Below are 20,583 nucleotides of genomic sequence, written 5' to 3' on the forward strand. Positions count from 1 at the left end.
GAGTCTGCATGCATCCAACACGTCAACAGCGGTTACGAGTGCTGTAAAACTGGGGGTCACGCACTAAAAAGCTCAAATGCGGACCCGTGAGGAATCATTGATGGCGCATTTTACAGCGTTTCGACGCTGGAGATGAATGTCGCAGAGCTTCTAGGTACAGTGCATTTACAGGGCATTTCACGGCAGCTTCTCGCCAAAGATGAATTTCATCGCGCCAATTACAGTTGCTGAGTCGCTGAACATGATTCTTACAGCGCACCTTGCGCCAATTACAGACAACCGTTCTGCACCACTGGTTGACTGGAACGTACATCAACAAAGGACGCGCCAGCTCTCCGCATTTCTCACCCTTTGGAGCTCCTGACTATTTAGTTAGAGTATGCAAATCCCCTTTTACCATGTCTCTCTCCCCTGCATCACTCTCTCTATGCACTGCCCAGTGCCCGCATTCAAGACCTGCTTTTAGCCCCCCAGAGCGGTCTATTTTCAGTCCACCCGTCCACCAGCACCGCGCTAGCCCACCTCGGCGCTGGCCTATCCAGATGAACAAGGCTCGTGGCAATCTTGTCAATACGAGAGCGCTTCATTTAATCACCGAGCAGTGTCTGCGAAATTGTGGCTGGGTGTCCAGTCTCTCTCTTTTCTTGTCTCTCATTCTTTTTTACGAGTGCTGCGTGATTCGGCTCGACGACTGAGCTGGCTGGCGCTGCGCTATTGCCCGCCACAGAAGCTGCATTTTTCGATTGAAAAAGCGACGTCATGGAGGCTGCGGGGCTCATACCTCGCAGCCACTTTCTACATCAGAGTGCACTATGCTTCGTGCCATCCATCTCATAAGCGGCATGGACACGTATCGGAAGAATACCTTTTACAAACGGCAACGCAAATCTGCGTTATAATCTGAGACGTGCTGAGAGCTTGCTATTTGTATAGTGCCACAGTGCCATACAGTTGCTGATGGGGGCCAATTACCACTATTCAGCACACGGTGCCGGAATACGAGACCAGCCCACTAAACAGCCCGGGAAAACCGATATTCCGTCATGAACGCGTGGCAGCATACCTGTAGCGGAAACAACATGGCAACAACGTTTGACGGCAACAGCCCTTGACGAATCTTTGCCTGAAACCTGAAACACTTTGCCAAATCCTGGAAACATGCTGGTTGAGTCCTCTCACGAAATAACAAGCATTCTTGAGACCAATAATTTTCAACCTGCTGTCTGCCAGCTTGGTCCTTTTGACATCGGCAGAATCACCCGTCTGACACAGCCACTGTTAGCCCCCATGGACCCCACTATCCCACCAGGCCACTCGAGATCGCTCGTTCAACAGATGTCTCTCGATTCTGAGAAACCATGTTTGGGAAAACAAACTGTAACATGTTTCAGAGAAGCTGAACGAAACTGCACAAGAGTTTCTATTACGCGAGTAATACATGCCGGTTTGACAGTGATGCCTTTGCCTGAGTAGAACATCTATGGCTTTTCCTCCTCCGCGACTTTGCCCACTCTTGAAGGATCAATATTTAATTACACGTTGTAATGCCATTGTCTTGGCAGAAAAAACGTCAACTTCTGCCAAGAAACTGTTTTGCGAGTCTGCTTTCCCCTTCTGGCAAGCCCTTGCTAAATAATTGAACCCCGGCCAAACGTTACACTTATGCTCACTACTAAACCCTTTGGTCGGCCTTCCCATCAGACAGTCTCCGTGCCTTATCTGCGAAAAAGGGCAAAAATTCGCCCAAGTCTCCACCAGTATGACAAATTGACGCCGGATGCAACTGATATGCGCGACTGTAACATGCAGTTCTGACAGGCACCATGTTTTTTTAGCTCAACACCATGTTACTAGAGATGGCCGAGCTAAGCCTAAGGCGCAACTCTAGTACCAAATTCGACAAAAGAGACATAAATACAGATGACCGACAAACAACCGCAGGTCTTGAACGAACAGCGTTGCCGTTGCTAACTACATAACCATTAAGTCCTGGCCTCTCTTCAACTCAAAATTTGCCACGGTCAACCACTGATTGGAAATTCTATTCTCAGCTATGCATCCAAGTTATTTACCTACATCTCTCCTAGGCGTGACCTCTGCTCGATCGAAATAAACTTACTAAATGTATCACCCCTGCCTCCAGCTCGAGAACCATAGCGGCGGGCGTTCAATGTCAATGGGGAGCGAGTCGATCTCACCTACCAAGCCATCGACCCGTTTTATAGGCACGGCGAAGTTATTCACTGCGGCCATGGCACGGCCATGGAAAGATCGGCAATACACCCCACAGTCTGTCTGTTTCACGGGTGTCCCAGCAGAGCACGGCCCGCGTGTGGTTGAACGCACGGCATGACAGCCCGGAGCCTGGCGTAGGGGAGTCGCGGAAATGTAGGCCGCTGTTTATGGCAACTCGCCGAGCCTCGTGGCAATTGTGCATCAAGACAGTCTCCTGTGCCAACAATGAGCGGTGTTCTCGGAGAACATGTGTTGTGGCCTTTGTTCGAAGACGGGTCGAGTAGCCACAGGATACAGATTTCGCTTTCATTCACGGGGAGCGTGTATTGCTTAATGTATGACGTTTGGCAGGTAACTCGAACAACACGGGGACCCTGTCTTACGGATGGAGATGCTCGAGAGAGAACTCGACTTCAGAGTAGGCGCCGAGGTGAGAAACTCATTCGTCTCATAGAGATACAATTTTCTAAAGCGACTTCCTGACTCATTCGTGTATCCTTTCCACCGCCACAAGAGCTTGTTCGGAACACATGGGAAAAAGTGCGCCTTCGTCAATCTTGCATTAGTGGGCAGCCTAAGCCGGCCGACTATGGTGCTTATGCTGGGTCTTATACAAGATGGAGTTGTCGATTGAAGAATGTCAGAATTGACAGTGCGATAATCGTCCGTAATGTGCACCTTTGGAGCACATACATGGTGAACACGGAAATGGCCTCCTTGGGATGTGTTGCCACAGGCTTGTTTTAATTGCCGCTGTGGCCGGCGGGAGCTTGTAAGATCAAGTCTAGAAGGTGGACCCCTTGCTAGCGCGGGGCAAGCTGGCTGCCAACAACGGAATAGAAAGAAGAAAAAAAGCCAATGAGAAATACAATATGGAAAAGTTATAAGAAAAATTTAGTCAAGTATCGAAAACAAGGAACGTAATAGTCAGAAGTAGTGCAATAAAGAAAAGACGGCAGGAAAAGTGGTAGCGTCAGCCTACGCCATCAGCCCTCTATTCGAATAAGCAGTTTCTGCCAGACTTTCTGAGAGCGATGGTTTAATTAATATGTGCGATTTTTGTTGGGAAGTACCTTTCCTATCTGATTTCTCTTTACAGCCCTGAGTGAATTAAATAGGAGTCGCAGATAAGACTCGTAAAAGGCCGAGATTGAGACCCTCCACTGCTTTGGCGTGAGCAGCGAGCGGCCTTTGCAGCGGCGCCACAAGCTACCTAGGTACCTTACCTTAGGTACCTACCTAAGGTACCTACCTAGGTAAGGTAAATAGGTAGTTACCTTGGGCAGTCTTACAGCGCCCATGGTCCAGCAGTACTGGGCAGCTCACAGATCAGAAGTATGGGATAATGGTGCATGATCTTGTGTAAGTAGGTGTCTACTTTCAAGTGTAATAAGAGACAGTTAAACTAGTTAGCCAACGTTCAGCCTCTATTATTAGGCGCCCATCAGCTGACAATGGCTGCTGCCAGCACTTGCCAAGCGTAAATGTGCCTGGCAACTGCGCCCCATGCAAGCCTCACTACACCGAGCCACCACACCCCCCCTCCAGCGCCAACTTAACCTACGCATTTTCCACGAACCACCTCTCGTGGCGAGCAACATTGCCATTGCCCGCTTTAACGTCTGCGCTCGCCTTCCGCGCGTGCTTCTATAGTTTCTGTACTGCCATACTTTCTTGCGCCGAAATCGCCTCTCGCAACGCCTGCATGTGCCCTCCATCCTAGGTAGCCCATTCGCACGCGGCGAGCCACTCTTCCTACGTCACCTTCCACCATGGTCGAAGTCGAGGCTATGCCGACTTTTGGCGCCGAGCTCAAGGTGAGCATCTCTTCCCCAGTCAGATCTTTGCAATCTCGTTACATTGCCCAACATTACTTTCGAACTCGGCGGTATCACTATAGCCGTATACTGACCTCTCCCACAAGGACGGGTTCAAAGGCGCAAACGCCTGGGTCAGCCACGGAATCGCCTGGCTCGAAGACATTCAACAGTTCTACCGCGAGCGCGCTGCCATCGAAAAGGAATACAGCGCCAAGCTAGCCGCACTCGCCAAAAAACACTTCGATAAAAAGAATAAGAAAACATCTCAGCTGAGCGTTGGTGACACACCGAGCCTGACTCCTGGGTCTCTCGAAAGGTAACCGCCGAACCTTGCCGCGGCCACGTTGGAAAGCACTCTGATACTTACTGGCTTCATCTGTAGTGCATCCGTAACTACCTGGGCGACCCAGCTGACGACCATCGAATCCCGAGCCGCCGAGCACGATACGTACGCCAACAACCTCATTTCCCAGGTCGCTGAGCCCCTCAAGTACTACGGTGGACGTTTTGAAGAGCTGAGAAGGCGCCATTCAGAATATGCTGATCATCTCACCGCCGAGCGCGACGCCTCCTACGAGCACCTGCGCAAGGTCAAGGGCAAGTACGACACTACCTGCCAAGAGCTCGAGCTTCGGCGCAAAAAGTCCGAGTCCAGCTACGACAAGGCCAAGGCCCAGAGCGCCTACCAACAACAGATGATCGAAATGAACAATGCCAAGAACACATATCTCATCACCATTAATGTCACGAATAAGCAAAAGGAAATGTATTATCACGAATACGTCCCAGAAGTCATGGACAGTATACAAGATCTCAACGAGTTTCGCATCATCAAGCTCAATGGCTTGTGGTTGGTCGCTAGTCAACTCGAAGAGGGTCTCATGAAGCAAAGCGCGCAGATGATGCAGAGCCTCACCCAGCAAGTTGCAAGAAATTTGCCCCATCTTGACTCCATGATGTACATGCGGCATAACCTCGGTACATTTCAGGAGCCCGTCAACAACACTTTCGAAGCCAGCCCACTGTGGCACGACGACAATCTTATGATTGTAGACGAACCGGCAAAGGTATATCTACGCAATGTGTTAAGCAAGTCTAAATCACAGCTCGGTGAGCTACGTCGCGAGGTGGATCGGAAACGGCGAGACGTTGAATCTGCCAAGAACATGAAGCAAAAAGTACGCAATGGCACAGAGAAAAAGGACGAGGTCGAAGTAGTCACCCAATTGTTTGCGCTCCAAGAAGATTTACACAGCGTCGACCGCAGGCGGATGACGGCAGAAGTCGAGACAACAACCATAACTGCCGCTGTCGGTGACGTAACGCTCGGCGCCAACAACCACAATTTCAAGAGTCAAACGTTCAAGATTCCTACCAACTGCGATCTTTGTGGTGAGCGCATATGGGGCCTGAGCGCCAAGGGGTTCGACTGCAGAGACTGCGGTTACACATGCCATAGCAAGTGCGAAATGAAAGTGCCTGCCGACTGTCCCGGAGAGCAGAGCAAAGAAGACAGGAAAAAGCTCAAGGCCGAGCGCCAAGAAGCAGCCGGTAAACTTCTGACACCAGCGAATGCGGCTGTCGCACATGTGGCCGAGCTGCCAGATCTCAGTAGATCAAACACCATGAATTCGCTGAGCTCTCGCTCAGCGCGCCGGTCAAATTCTGTGTCGGCACTCGAGGTGCCCGCCGATGACGAGAAACTCAGGAAACCTAGTCCGTCTCCAACTTCCACTGGTGGGCGCAGGAATCGGGTAGTGGCACCACCACCCGCAGCATACATAGCAGACTCGGCAGGTCATTCCAATGGCGCGAGCGCAGAAAAGAAGGGCAAGATGCTCTACCCCTTCGAAGGCAGCGGAGACGACGAGCTTACCGTGCAAGAAGGAAGAGAGGTTGTACTGCTTGAACCAGATGGTGAGTCCTCTGCATCAATCAGTCGGTTATGCGGCAAAGCTAATATGAGAATTCAGACGGATCTGGCTGGGTCAAAGTTAGGGCAGGATACAAGGAAGGGATTGTTCCCGCAAGCTACGTCGACTTCAGCAGCGCCGTTCCCGCAGCGATAGCACGTCCGTCATCCACATACTCGACCTCGACGACCTCCTCCATAGCACCGTCGATGGGCAAGAAGAAGGGCCCTGCTGTGGCGCCAAAGCGAGGCGCAAAGAAGCTCAAGTACGTCGAGGCGCTCTACGATTACACTGCGCAAACGGAAACGGAGCATTCGATGACGGAGGGGGAGCGCTTCGTGCTCGTCAAGGAGGATCCGGGCGACGGGTGGGCCGAGGTTGAAAAGGCGGGCGTGACGGCCAGCGTTCCTGCGAGCTACGTCCAGGCCGTCTAGAAGATGTGACCTGCCGTCATGAACTCGCAGTGACGGCGAGCTTGTCAGAGTCTGCCATTGTAGCTTGGCTCTTATGGCTCTTGTGGTGATTGTGGTGGTGCATTACATACACAGGCGGAATTACCAAAAGCAAGCACGGTGTCGTCTTTTTGTTTCGTTTAGAGCAAGGGAAGAAAGGAGGCCAGCATTCTACGGGAAAGACGGGGAGCATTGCATATTACATATTCTTGATTCTGATTATTCCTCTGTCGGAATACTTTTTCTCTTTTGTTCGAGTGGGACAAAATCAGTGGCATGCCTCTTTACATGCTACTTGTCTTGTTTGCCGAGGGACTTTGGAAATCAGTCTTACTAGTGATTAATTCAACTTGACAACGACTACATGAAAACAGAGAAGAAGAGCCGTGAAATGCAAAGTAGAAGAAAGAAAGAGGAGTCTGTTCTGGACGCGGCATTAACGCCACGCTTCTAATAATATAAATAAGATAGGAGAATATATGTGCACCAAGAAAAGTCATGATTAAGCTCCCGAGCCTCTTTCCCTGTCCTATTTTGGGGGGAGTATCCATCTATCCCGTTCCGCAGAAGAACCCTGAAGTAAATGTCCTCGTCGACTCATGTCGCTGTATTCGTGTAAACAAGAACGCAGAAAAAAAAAGAAAATCGACCGTTTCTTCTTGCGACTGGCAAGGAGCCAGATTTCATCCGTCACCTATGGGATATCTAATATTAATAAAACAAGTGTACAACTTTTTCTTCTCAACGAGGCAAAGTGGGGAGCAAATATCGATCGTGCATGTGTATGATCGATAGGAGTTGAATAGAAGAAAGAAGCAGGATGAAGTGAAGAAAGATGGCATCAAACTGAAAATGCGCCTCAAGCCGTCTTTCTTGGTTTGCCACTGAGCACCCATAACAAGGAGAAAGGGGAAAAAAGGCAATAAAAGTACATTTTCGGAATGAAGGCGAGTAGAAGAGATGCGGAACAAGGTAGCAAGATGCGCCCCAAGAAGCGAGCAAAATGAACCATCATCCCCAGAGCATCCAACATCTCTCATGATGATGATGACGACTGGGTAAATGTGCCCTGACTCGCTAGATTGTTCGCCGCTCGATGAGAGGGAAGAAGAAGAAAGATCCTGTAACGCCGGCTGCCAAGTCTGGTAATTTCAAAACAGTGCACCGTACGATGAGTAAATGGAGAACAGAGACCGCAGACAGGCTCGGCCGGTCTGGGAGCGACGAAGCAAAGAAGCGCAAAAACGCGGTCGAAATGTTGAGAGTGGAATGAAAAGGGTCCACGAAGAGAAAGTACTCGTATCGGCGACCGGGGAAAATATCGTTACAGTTGGCTTTCAAAGGAAAACCGCAAAGAGGAGAGTGTAACCGAGTCTATATCCGCTGAAATGCTTCCTTTTGTAAACAGAGGGGGGTATGGTTGTTGTTCGCGTAAGATTCGTAATAGTGAGTAGAGGCTGATCTTGTTTTTTTTTTTTCGGTTGTTCGTTGGCTGACGCGATGTTGTCAATTTTGGCATCTCTGGTCGAGAAGTTGCCTAAATCATTTGTGCCGTCGGAGCACTGAGGCCGTGCTCGGAGAGGCTGTGGCCGAGACTCAGCGCGTTCTGCAGTTGGGCTATTTGGCCCACCATAGTGAGCGAGTCCCGCGCCTGTTTCTCCATGTCTTGCTTGAGCTTCTCGTTTTCCATACGCACGCGCTTGATCTCTTGGCGGAGCTCGGCAACCTCATCCGAGGAGGAGGGGCGCTCGCCGCTCGACCGGCGCTTACGCTTCGCACCGCTGCGCTCGCTCTCGTTATCGTCGGGCGAGCCTGCGGCCGAGTCGACGGCGGCAGTGGCGGCGGTAGCGGTGGCAGCCAGCGGCGAAGCGTCGTCGGGGCTCGTGTGCACGCGGCGGAGATGCTCGTTAAGGTTCTCCTGGCGGGAGAAACCCTTGCCGGTGTAACGCTTGCAGTTGGGGTGCGGGCAGTTGACCGTGTGCTTGGGCCCGCCGTGCTTGTTGTGCACCTCACGCTCGTGTCGAGAGAGGCCACCCGGGTAGGTGAAGCCGGGAAGTTTCTCGCATCCCTCGGCCAGACATCGGTAAGGGCGCTCATGCTTGTCCATGTGTTTGCTGGGAGTATAGAGTTAGCGCGCACTGCTTCAGGCGCAAAAGAAGAAACAAAGGTTAGGTCATCGGGGTTTGCTCACTTCCACTCGCATTTGCGCGGAAATGATCGAACCGCCTCTTTGCAGTCTTCCAGCGGACAGTGAAACCTGCCATCTGCCTGCTTGCTGACGGTGCGGGAGGGCTTAGGAATCGATGTGATCCGCGACGAGGTTGGCGACTCAGCGCTGGGCGACGGGTCTTTGCTGTCGGGAAGCGCGGGTGACATGTCGGGCGCCGACATGGGCACCTCGAGAGGCGACGAGAAGTCTGCAACGCCGAGGTCTAGTCGGGTACCGTCGGGCCCGTCCGAAGGATCGTGCAGTAGGGCTCGCTCGTCCATGAGATCGCGGTCATCTTGGAGCAGGCTGGCATCGGCCGTGTAATGGCTGAGGTGCTCGGCAACATCGGAGTCGGTAAAGCGCTGATCAGCGCCAGGGTCGTGCTCGTCGTCGCCGATCAAAGGGTAGGGTTGTTCGTGGATAAACGATCTGGGTTCGTACGCGACGCTCATGATGCCGCAATAATGTCACTATTAGGCGCGACGGCGCTGAAGCTGGATAGGACAAACGGCCGGCCCAGTTCGGGGCGCAAGGGCAATAACGGTAAGGGCAACCAGGCCGGAAGGAATCGGCGCGCAACAATAGAGAGAACGGAGGCGCACAAAGGCGAGTATTGTATAGTATAGTGGCGAGACAAGTCGCCTTGACGGAAGCTGGCTTGGTGTAAGCGGCGTCGAGATGCAGCAGGTATGTGTGGATTTGGATCGCGACAGGGCGTGGCCTGAAAATTCTGGTTGAAAAGGATAATCAAGGCAAACACGCAGCAGCGCGATTGAGCTAGGTGGCGATTAGTCAGAGCTGAGCACGTGACCTGATTAGTCAGGAATACTGAAGGCGCGGGCTCGTCCAGAGAGGAAATAGGTTTCTGTGTTCTTGCCTCGCCTTTGCTTAGAAGAGGGATGTCGAGGTCTTTATTACTGCCCCGGGCAAGCTAGGCGTCCATCGCCTTTCGACAATTCTATTGCCGCCACCTTTTTGCCCAAGCAGGCCAGGGTGTTGGTGACTCATTGGTTTCGGTCTCGTGGAAGCACCCACGAATCAGATGGGCTCGCACGGCTGTAATACTTGTCAAAATATTGATTGCATACACCGTACAAGCTAGCTCTCTTGCTGCTAGCAGATCTCAAGTCACAAGTCCAGATCCAGCAGCAAATTCTGAGCCGGCCAAGTGACTCTCCATCCTAGCTGCTTCAGCCTCGCGCCGTTGCCTCGCTGGCGCGTGGGACAACTTGGGCAAGGAATTCCCAGCTCCAGGCATACGTGGGCTGTGGCGCTTCGTATCACCCAACGACATGCGTTGAGATCCGTCATATGTAGACGCCAAGGATTTATTCTTAGCTAACGGCGCCGGGGTCCCGCATTACATGAGTTGGCTATCGTGAATGACAACTTTGCATAGGCAGGCATCTCGGCCAAAGGCTGTCCTCCATAGACATTGCACGACACAGAGGTAAGTAATGATTTTGACACTTTTGTCCATGATCTCTCTCAGCTTCATCTTTCGTGAGACGAGCCTCAAAATCTATTTCCCTGACATGACAGCGTCACTTTGACACCGGTCCAGTCACATGCCACACCAAAACAGGATACTAGACGCACTGTACAACATTATAAGTAGAAATCCACGAAATATATCGAGGGGCACCCATCCTTATATCTGACAGACTGCTACAAGTATGCTAGGACAAGACTCACAGGAGCAGCAGGCAGTCGCTGCGTTGAGGTGAGAACAGCAAGGCAGGCTAGGCAGCGATGAGGGCGTCTACCGCACTTTTGGAGCGTGGGAACCCCTCATGGCCTAAGATATACCCCCAGGGTGGCAGAGAATGTGAAATCAGGAAACTTACCTTCTTTGCCTGAGCCTTTTCCGCATCGCTCAATGTGACAAAGGCTCCATCCCTCTCGTAAGCTCATACATTGAGTGCTTCGTAGACTCTCTCTCTACTTGAATGAGGAGCAAAGACTTGTCATCTACTGACCACTGGACCAAGCCGACAACGGGTTTTTTCTAGGTATCGACCAGAGTTTGGCTCGTATATTCGTACGACAGTATGTCGATTCCGTTCAAGCTGCGGAGACTGCGGCGTCGAGGCTTCCATTTCGAGCAGCGACTGTAGCGCGCCAAAGTAATGAGCAGGGGTAAATCAATATTATTTTTGTCAGAGAATTTGTGGCTGCCATGATGGGCTTGTGTTACGTGGTTCATACAAGTGGACGTCTTTGTTCGACACCATTCCAGGGGCGATGGGCACGCAATCGTCCACACAGTGTACAAATGACTGGTTATAAACGATTGCCAACGAATGTGCTGTATAATGTTCTGGTCGAACTGTTTTTTTCTCTCATCAATTATTTGAATAATCACCAACGGGTATTCGTTTCTGGCCGCCTTGAGATCTAGCGTGGTGTTCATGGCACCGCAGGCAGCGACACCCAGACACCCAGACGCCTCACCTTTGAGGTGTAAGCCAAGATTCGAAGAGTTGCGTAACAACAGATAGTATCAGGAGGTAACCATATATTTAACAGTGCCGATACAGAAACTATGAAACTTTTGTCGACGGTCAAGGCTAGTAAATTCTCGAATACCGATTGTGCATGTTGCCTGAGGCGCGCGCGAAAAGGAACGTAAGGATGACAAGAAATCATGAACTAAGCTGTACCACACAACTGCAGAAGATAAAACCCAACCGCCGTCTAAAAAAATTAAAAACTAGAGTGTCGCAGTCTCGCGCCGTACTCAAGTCTCAGGCCGCAGCACCAAGTTTTAGTCTTGCTGTCATACGGCGGTTAAGGATGCGCCCGGCTAGAGAATCAAAGATGGCAGCGGAGCAAGTATTGTTTCCAAAATAGTTAAACATGAGATAGTTGAATATCGAATCTTGACTAATTCTCGGCTTACTAATGACTGCATCGTTTGCAGACTGAGGATCTTGTCGTGTTTGCAAGCCGCGCCACACAAGGGAAATCTTCTCGATCATGATGAAATGACGGGGTGGGCAAGAGTAAGTTTTGGTGGCCGACACACTGTCGCCAAGATACAGAAGGGCTTGCCCTACATCGGGATATTCTAGCAATACTGGACCTTGCATGCCACCCGATTTTGTCATATTTAGGCCAAGACGGCCTGGGCTTATGACTGTTGAGGACCACGCGACACTCGGGATTTCGCCGAACAGTTACGACGCACGAAGACATTACCATATCAGTCTGGGCAGAAATTCCGAGCCTGCGACAACTTTGAAGCGCTTCGATTATAATCTGAAAATGCCACTGGCACGCACTACTACTAGTTACCATCTGCCTGATGGTACGACTTGGAGGAGATGAGACGAAGAGCTGGCAAGGCTGCTTGGTCCGAGCTGGAACGGTACATGCGTGCTCAACTGGCGAGATGCAGAGTACCATGGAAACCTGCTTTCTTCTAATCTTATTTCTCACATGTCTAAAAGTTTGAGTAACTTGGACCAATCATCTATGGACACGACACACGAAAGGTGCGATTGAATTCAGCCTGATGCAGAGCACAAGTCACCTTGCCTCGGTGAGCGACTGGCTGTGACAGTACAGCGCAGCAAGCCAGCAAGGCTCGAAGACAGTGCGTTATATGTGAAAATTTATTTGGCATATTCGATCAAATTTTGGAGCATCATCCGTGATCATGGTCGATATTACGGCCTGCTATTTACCACAGCTACCCGTGTAAGTGGTGTTCTAGCTAGACTTTGGGGCCGCTGCCAAAAACATTACCAAGGGTACCATGCTGAACAGCGTACTGCAAGGTCGACGCCTATTCAAACTCTCGTTTTCGACAATACGACTGGGAGAAATAGAAAGTCAATCGCTTGAGATGGCTAGCTATGTCTTTCTTCCGTCAGATCCCATCGGACTACAACTTGATTGTCTCGAAAGGTCCGCCGCAAATCCGACACCTACGTGGCATAATGTGCACAGCACTCTCCTCCAGAAAAAGCGACAACTTTCCTAGAGGCCCTGCTCTCCTCAAAGTTTTATTGCAGGTCATTTCACTTTGGGGGTGATTCAAAAGCTGATTGAGACTGTCGAGTCCACTATTGCATGCTGCGCAAAGAAAATGATGTTCATTGTGCAGTTTGAGGACTGTGTATCTGCTCGACCATGGATCTTGAAAAAGCATCTGAATCAAAATCCTCTTAATCGCTCACCTTAAATAGACACTATTTACTGATCGAATTCTCTAGTATAGTTGTCCGGTTCTATATCTCGAAACAGCCCATGCATTCAACTTTGATATCATTCGTCGTCGGTATAAAAACTTAAAATCCAGTCAGCGGTGTACCAGCACGACGGAAATATTGTCTTCAAGCGACCTCGGATCACAAAGAAGGAGCCTTCTAACAAATTCATCCTCGCTGAGCCTCCCGCGATAGGCAGCGTAGTAGTCATGCTCCAGCGCTTCATGCTTCATCAGCGCGACAGGTTTGCTGAATGCGCTCGGAAAAAGACAGAATGCGCATTTAATATTCCAAGATCTGCCCATTAAGATACTTTACATTTGCAACCAGCCAGTTGAAGGTGATGTGCACCGACAGCACTTGATCAAGGGGACGATGTCGGGTATCGCGCACACGATTCTTGAGAGCGATCTCGGAGCCGAATTGTATGAAGCAGATACAGTATGATATCACGATAAACAGATATTTCACAGTAGGAATCTAAATGCAGTTAATATCGCAATCTCACAGTATTTTTCGGTCGTTTGCACACGGCAAACGCAACGCACAAACCCGCCCTTCCATTGGCCATCATTCAGAACGCTTTGCAGCATTCACCACAACGATTTAAAAGATGCCTTGGCATTCAAAACTTTGACAAGGTTAGCGAGACGCTTGGTACTGTGACCAGCATGTGATTGGCCCATTCACTGCGTGTTTGGCAGCAAATTCACATATCGATCACTACGGTATCCGCGTGATACAGACTGAACCCGGTTTCTTCCATTTTCTGGTGGATATTTACCTTGCTTTACTGTCAGGGCTGTAAGCGGCAGGCAGCCAGTCTTTGCGCAAAGTTTGTTGCTCTGAAGAAGCTTCTGCCACATTGCCAATTCTTCCGTACTTACATCTGCACTCTTGCCACCAGGTCTGACCAAGGATTAGAATCTCGTTTTGCTCCATCATTGACATTTTGGTGCCAAATCTCTTTGAACAAAAGCTTTTGAGCCATCGAACCTCAAATTGTGCTCAATTCCTCCATCGGCCAGGATGGCAACTCCAGCCGACGTTGTGCAGGGGGAGCTCTTGACTTCCCCTGCCCGCCTTCGCAAAATCGACCTACTTCGCGACAAAAACATTGGAGCATATCTGCCCCTTCCCCAGCTTGTTGCGGTTGGCGACCAAAGCTCTGGGAAGTCTTCCCTTCTCGAGGGCTTGACTGGTATCCCGTTCCCTCGAGGCCAGGGTTTGTGCACTCGCTACGCCACGCAAATCACCCATCGCCGAGAGAGTAAGACCTCCATCAATATCAGCATCATTCCCGGACCAAATGCTTCTGAATCTGAAAAGTTGAAATTGGAGGAATACCAAAAATCGGTTTCGACAACTTCCGAGCTGAAAGACCAATTGTCCAGCATCCTCTTGGAAGTCAATGAGCGCATGGGGGTCTGCACTTCTCAGAACCCAAAAGGCACCAAGACGTTCACTGAAGATGTCTTAAAGATCGAGAAATGTGGTCCAAACGAAGACTATCTTACCGTGATTGATGTTCCTGGGCTATTTGAGGACACCAAGCACAACTCCACGACCGAGACTGACAAAGCAATGGTGCAGAGTATGGTGCGAAAGTACATCTGCAATGATCAAACTGTCATCTTGGCCGTTCTCCCTTGCTTCGTCGACTTTGCCACGCAAAAGATTTTGGCTTTAGCAGAGGAGTATGACCCAAATGGAGAACGCACCCTTGGTATTCTCACGAAGCCCGACTTGCTTGTTGAGGAAAGTGGCAAGAATGTCGTCTGCAGCTTGGTCAGAGGTGAACAGAGGCCGCTGAACCTTGGCTATCACCTTGTTCGAAGCCGGGGTGGAGATGATAAAGGAAAAGCTTTCAGCGACGAGGCGAGGGACAGTGAGTTTAAAAAGAAGCCCCGGTGCACCCTTCCTCCGGACAGACTGGGTGTCGTTGCTCTCCGCCAGCGCCTGCAGCATCTACTGGGCGACCTCACAGACAAGGCTTTCCCAAAGCTTCGTTCAAAGACTCGAAAACTTCTTCGCGAGACTCAGGAACAATTGGCCAATTTAGGTCACTCTCGTCAGACAATGCGGGAGCAACAGCTATTTTTGGTCAGCATTGCCAGCGAGTTCCAGCGGCTGGTTCGCGCGGCCGTGAACGCAGATTATTCATCCAGTCCGGTGTTTGACGATGACAAATTTCGTCTTATTACAAATGTGCTAAATGCAACCGATGACTTCAAATCAGATTTCACTGTCTACGCCCACACTTACGAGTTCCTACCGTCCAGCGAGGAGGCCAGCGAGGAGGAATCGACCACCTCTGAGCCCAGAGGTGACCATGAAAGAAAGCCATTTGAGCTGTTCCCGGACTTGGATGGTGTCATTGTGCGTGACCGCATTGAAGATGTCCCAAAAGAGGGAATTATGGAATGGTTAAAGCATTCCTATTATCGCTCGCGAGGAAGCCAGCTGCTTCCCTTGAACCCAATGCTATTCTCGGGTGTTTTTCGAGAGCAGACGTCGGGATGGACTGCGCAGACTGTCTATTACGTGAGCCGAGTCATTTACACTATCCATGATTTTTTTGTTGGTGCTTTGGAGGCTGTTTGCTCCGATAAGAGGGCTCGAGAAGAGCTCTTATCCCAGATATTGGAGCAAACTTTGGCGAGATATGCAGCTTGTCTGCAGCAAGCGAAATTCCTAGTGAACGTCGAGAGAGAAGCTCATCCTTGCACTTTGAACAGCATATTTCGCAGCAAGCTCGCCGAGCTTCAGAGTATGCAGATGGAGGAGAAGCTCACTGGCAAGACGAAGAACCTTAATCTCTATTACACAGAAGATAAAAGCGAGGAGGTCATTACCATGGACGACGTCTTGGCAACGCTACGGGACAAAGACAGGGGAAAATACGTTGCCGAGGATATTCACGACGTGCTCAAATCCTACTATGAAGTGGCGCGTGACCGCTTCATTGACACCGTCTACCTCCAGGTAGTCACCCATAATCTCGTTTCTGGGGGAGAGAGCCCTCTGATGTTGTTCTCGGAGAGGTGGGTGCTCGATTTGGAGCCCGAAAAGCTCGAATCTATTGCTGGAGAGTCTCTTCAAAAGCGAGAGCAGCGCGAAATGTTGGCCAGGAGGATCCAGGATCTGACCGACGCCGTGGTCATTCTTCGTTGAAGAACTGATTCGCATGGTAGACAGCCGGCGTGACGGATTGGATCTAGGACAGACGGAAGGGAAATTTGACGGACAAATGAAGGGACAGATGAAAGGACAAATGAAAGGACAAAAAATTGCAGAGACGTATGAAAATCAGGCGAGAATTAGATAGTTAGCATCAAGATGAATGAGACAATCGATTTTGAGATAGTCCACATAGCTGCCAAAGGACCAAGACGGAGTAAACGCAGAGATAACACGGGCGCATCGCATGCAATATTATTTCCCTATTCCCGCCATAAGCCATATCGGCCAATTGAAAATATACGTGTGTATCCGCGCAGATGAAGGAAAGCTAGGAGACTAGTCGCGTCTTGCTCGACCACGCGGTGCGGAAGAGCTGGACGTTTCATGCTGTCTTCTAGAGAACCCTTGACAAGCGCTTTCGTGGGAGCCGGCTGAAGCCTGTTACGTAAATTGGTTTGCACGACGCTTCGAGACCAACAATCATTCCATCGGTGGTCCAGCCGCCGAGTTCCATTGTCACTTTTATGGGCTGATGGTGAGAGCATATCAGAACAAAATACTTCGTACTGCGTATTGCCATCTCAGCAAATCCTCACATCCCGTGCCTGGCCTCCAGGATGCCTTGCTTTTGCTGCTCTGGTCCTTGAACAATAGCTCAATGTGGAGGCGCTACTAATGCACCTTGGCACGATCATTCAGTACTTTTCTGTTCTATTCTGGAGGATACATCGTGATGGCCAAAGAGGGGGCCACTCATTCGAGTCATCAACTAACAAGGTACCAAAAGCAATGACACCTTTTTGGATAAAGTCTGATCGGCCGTGTATTTTGGCACCCACTTGATTGAGAACCTTTTTGCCGCAGCACCTGCATTGATAGGTAGTGAGTAAAAAGTCAGCAGCGTGTGAAAAGTCAACAGCGGGGTGGTTGGGTGGTCCTCCTCACGCCCTGGCCTACGACTTCTCCAGCCCGCCAACCCGCCTTGCTCCTTCCCTCAAGCTTTTCATCCTCTCCACCTTGAAGGAGATTCTTAAAAAAAAAACACTGACTCTCAGATTCGAATAGCAAATAATCCTTCATCTTCCTACTATGGCAAAGCAATTATATGAGACTTTTGCCGGTAGCAAAGTCACTGAAAGCATGCTTGTTGAAGCCGCAACACTGTTCAATGAGAACTACGGAACATGGGGAGACAATTGCCCCAACAAGGGTGCGAGCGATGACCTTTTTTTTTCCTGCTCCCTCCTATTTGTTCCCTTCTTGCTTTCTCCAATTTCTGATGCTTCTTCAGGACGCCCTGTTCGACTAAGTACACGTCGACTCCGAGAACAATACCTTCCCGATGCTGCTCAAAGCATCTACACTAGAGTCACTGTGGATGGGGTTCTTGCTGGCAACGCGTTTGCCTGTCGCTGGGAACACGGCAGCAAGGCCGTGTGCTGGGTCACCCAGCTTGTGGTCAGCAAAGACTATCGCGAGCGTGGCCTAGCAACTGGTCTCTTGAGAGTCCTGAGGGCAGATAACTGCCATGACATATACGGCATCATGAGCTCTCATCCGGCTGCATGTCTTGCGGCGGCAAAGGCCTTTTCCAGTATGTATCACTCCCATTTTTATGGAATTTCTACTAAACCAACTTTGAGTAGCGACTGTCGAAAAAGTGTCTCTTGACTTCATCAGCAAGAACGCACACGGAGTGATGAGAGAGTCCCCAATACCATACATCCGGGATGCACAGCTGTGCGGAACAATATTTGACGACAATGATTCGACTGGTCTCGTTTCAGGTGTCAACACCGAATTCTTTGTTGACCACGAGAAACCAATGCAAGCATTGAAGATTATCAGGGAAAGCCTACAGTGGCCCTTGGGCGAACTCCCAGATGGTCACGAGTATCTTTTGATAGTGCCTGCCAAGTCTCGGAGATGCACATCTTGATCATTCAGCGTAGTCAGCACAGTCATATAGTCCGTCAATCAATCGTATCCATTAGTAGCCCACCAAGTTGTGCTTGGCATTTATAGAAGCCTCTGTTAGAATAATGGCCAGATAACTGCTGCTGACTTTGCAAAGCAGCTTTGGTGTGCTGTGCTGCGCTCCCCAGCTGGTAATCAACCCCGCGAAGCCGCCACCCCCACGTGCAGCATCCTTTCAAAAAGACCCCGATGCAGGCGTTGCCCCCTTTCCTTACCCCAACTCAATCGAAATTGCGCATTATGCGGCTACTGAATACAAGTACGGTTCAAGTGGAAGAGTTTGGGCTCGAAACTCTTCCAAGATACGCCATCTTGTCTCATAGATGGGGCAATGAAGAGGTGACGCTACAAGATTTGGAGAGCGGCCAAATAGCTGAAAAGGTTGGGTTTGAAAAAGTGTTGCGCTTTTGCTACAGGGCGAAACATGATGGGTTCCCCTATGCGTGGATAGATACTTGCTGTATCGACAAGGCAAGCAGCGCAGAGCTCTCCGAGGCTATCAACTCAATGTACCAATGGTACTTTGACGCGGACCGGTGCTACGCGTACCTCGCCGATGTGCCGTCACTGAAGGCTACATTCCAAGAGAGCGAATGGTTTGAGAGAGGCTTTACCCTACAGGAGCTGCTGGCTCCAGCAGAAGTGTATTTTCTTGATGACCAATGGAACGACATCGGGACGAAGACGAGTTTGCGCAATGCAGTGTCGCTCCGCACAGGCATCCCTTCTGACATTCTCTCTGGAATTGCTGACATCGACACTGCTAGCATAGCGCAACGAATGTCATGGGCAGCGAGCAGAAAGACGAGCAGACTGGAGGACCGGGCGTATTGCCTGATGGGAATATTCGGCGTCAACATGCCTCTAATCTACGGAGAAGGTGAACGAGCATTTACAAGACTTCAAGAGGAAATTATGAAGATATCGGATGACCAGTCAATTTTCGCGTGGGAGTCCTCTGATACTCGTACTGGATTGCTGGCCACCTCGCCTGCCGCCTTCGCCCGGTCCAAGAACATTGTTCCACTGAAAAGGCCTGACGCTCCCTTGTCGCAGTTGACTGTAACTAGTCGAGGGATTCACCTGGATATTCAATTCATCGCCACAAGCCCTCGGCGGGTTGGTCTTGCTGTTCTTCACTGCGTGGAAGATGATGGAACACCGAAACAAATAGGAATTTATGTGAAAGACTCGTTTTGGACAATGCAAAGCTTCGAACGAGTTTTGAGTCAGTCACTAGAGAGAATCCGTCCAGGAACGCTGGACTCGCCAGGCATAGAGGATCGTGTTTCACAAAGGAGAATATGCGTCCAGACGAAGCGCATCTCATTAACGCGGAACCTTGGAGCAGACAGGCAAGCGAATGACATACACGACCACAAAGAATGCTCTGGGCTAGCACTGCCCCAGAAATACTCCATGATAGCAGCACTGTACAATGCAGTCGCTGAGGGGGAAAACGGCGCTGTATGGCTGTTACTATCACGAAGAAGTATTGACGTCAACTCCCTTGATGCTCTCGGGCGAACACCACTGCGAATGGCAGTTGAACTAGGACACGAGACAATAGTCACGATGCTACTTCAAAGGGATGACATAAATATCAGACACGAACTCCAACAGAACCTTTTGTCTGTGGCTGTCTCAGCAGGCCACGAGGGTGTCGCCAAATTGTTATTGGAGCACGGCGTGGAAGTCGATGTAGAAGACGCGGCCGGAAGGACGCCGCTCTGGATAGCTGCGCAGACTGGACGACGGGAGCTGGCTCTGAGGCTACTCAATAGAGGCGCGGAAAAGGACAGGCGGGACGGGCACCAGAGGACGCCGCTCTGGGCAGCCGCAGACAGTGGGCAGGGGGACACGGTCAACCTACTCCTGGAGTGCCAGGCAGCGATAAATTGCCGTGACAAGTTCGGTCAGACGGCACTGGCGGTGGCTTGTTCCAAGGGTCATGTCGATATTGTCATGGTGCTTCTGTTCTATTCGGCCGACATGAACTTGTTTGACATTCGCGGGCGGACACCTTTGTGGACGGCCACCGCAAACGGCGACGAGACTGTTGTGCGTATGCTGTTGCAGACGGGCAAGGCCAAACAAAATACGGCAAGCGATGGGTGGACGCCAGTTTGGCTTGCCGTTCGGTACGGCTATGAGGAGCTCGTCAAGCTGCTCGTCAGCCACGGCGCCAACACCCAGAGCATCTTTCCCCTCGACTATGAGACGAGCAAATATCTGCTGTGGAAGGCTGTCAGGTGCGGCCACGCGGAATCAGCGCGATTGCTGCTGGACACGGGCAAGATCAATCCCGACACGAGATCTGATAAAATGACGCCGCTGGCGCTGGCAGCCTCCAACAACGACCGGCGACTTGTCGAGCTGCTCCTGCACCACGGCGCCGACGTGCGCGCCAAGGACAGTCACGGCCGGACGCCGATTTCGCGCGCCGCCGATGCGGGACACGATGAGCTTGTGAAGCTCATGGAGGAAAGCCGTCCGACGGCAGGCGATGGCAGATTAAGGGCCCTTTTCCGGGCAGCGAGGGATAAAGGTTGAGATGGGGTGCTGATTTTCTGACTGGGT

General features: G+C 50.7%; 4 protein-coding genes across 4 annotated transcripts; 3 read left to right on the forward strand and 1 right to left on the reverse strand.

Annotated features, from left to right (window-relative positions):
* Window positions 1-4,007: 4,007 nt before the first annotated feature.
* Window positions 4,008-6,402, forward strand: BBA_03370 (BZZ1-like protein; the record flags this gene model as incomplete). Its single annotated transcript, XM_008598467.1, has 4 exons — window positions 4,008-4,052; window positions 4,136-4,371; window positions 4,438-5,972; window positions 6,029-6,402. 4 exons carry the CDS (start codon window positions 4,008-4,010, stop codon window positions 6,400-6,402), a joined length of 2,190 nt encoding a protein of 729 aa, XP_008596689.1.
* Window positions 6,403-7,957: 1,555 nt separating this feature from the next.
* On the reverse strand, window positions 7,958-9,081 carry BBA_03371 (C2H2 transcription factor; the record flags this gene model as incomplete). Its single annotated transcript, XM_008598468.1, has 2 exons — window positions 7,958-8,534; window positions 8,612-9,081. 2 exons carry the CDS (start codon window positions 9,079-9,081, stop codon window positions 7,958-7,960), a joined length of 1,047 nt encoding a protein of 348 aa, XP_008596690.1.
* Window positions 9,082-13,872: 4,791 nt separating this feature from the next.
* BBA_03372 (dynamin family protein) lies at window positions 13,873-16,017 on the forward strand (the record flags this gene model as incomplete). The annotated part of the gene is made up of 1 exon (XM_008598469.1): window positions 13,873-16,017. One exon carries the CDS (start codon window positions 13,873-13,875, stop codon window positions 16,015-16,017), a length of 2,145 nt encoding a protein of 714 aa, XP_008596691.1.
* Window positions 16,018-17,115: 1,098 nt separating this feature from the next.
* Window positions 17,116-20,556, forward strand: BBA_03373 (ankyrin repeat-containing protein; the record flags this gene model as incomplete). The annotated part of the gene is made up of 4 exons (XM_008598470.1): window positions 17,116-17,620; window positions 17,673-17,919; window positions 18,101-18,262; window positions 18,327-20,556. 4 exons carry the CDS (start codon window positions 17,116-17,118, stop codon window positions 20,554-20,556), a joined length of 3,144 nt encoding a protein of 1,047 aa, XP_008596692.1.
* Between the last annotated feature and the right edge of the window lie 27 nt (window positions 20,557-20,583).

Source organism: Beauveria bassiana (assembly GCF_000280675.1).
Source record: "Beauveria bassiana ARSEF 2860 unplaced genomic scaffold BBA_S00007, whole genome shotgun sequence".
In the NCBI taxonomy this organism is placed as follows: Eukaryota; Fungi; Ascomycota; class Sordariomycetes; order Hypocreales; family Cordycipitaceae; genus Beauveria; species Beauveria bassiana.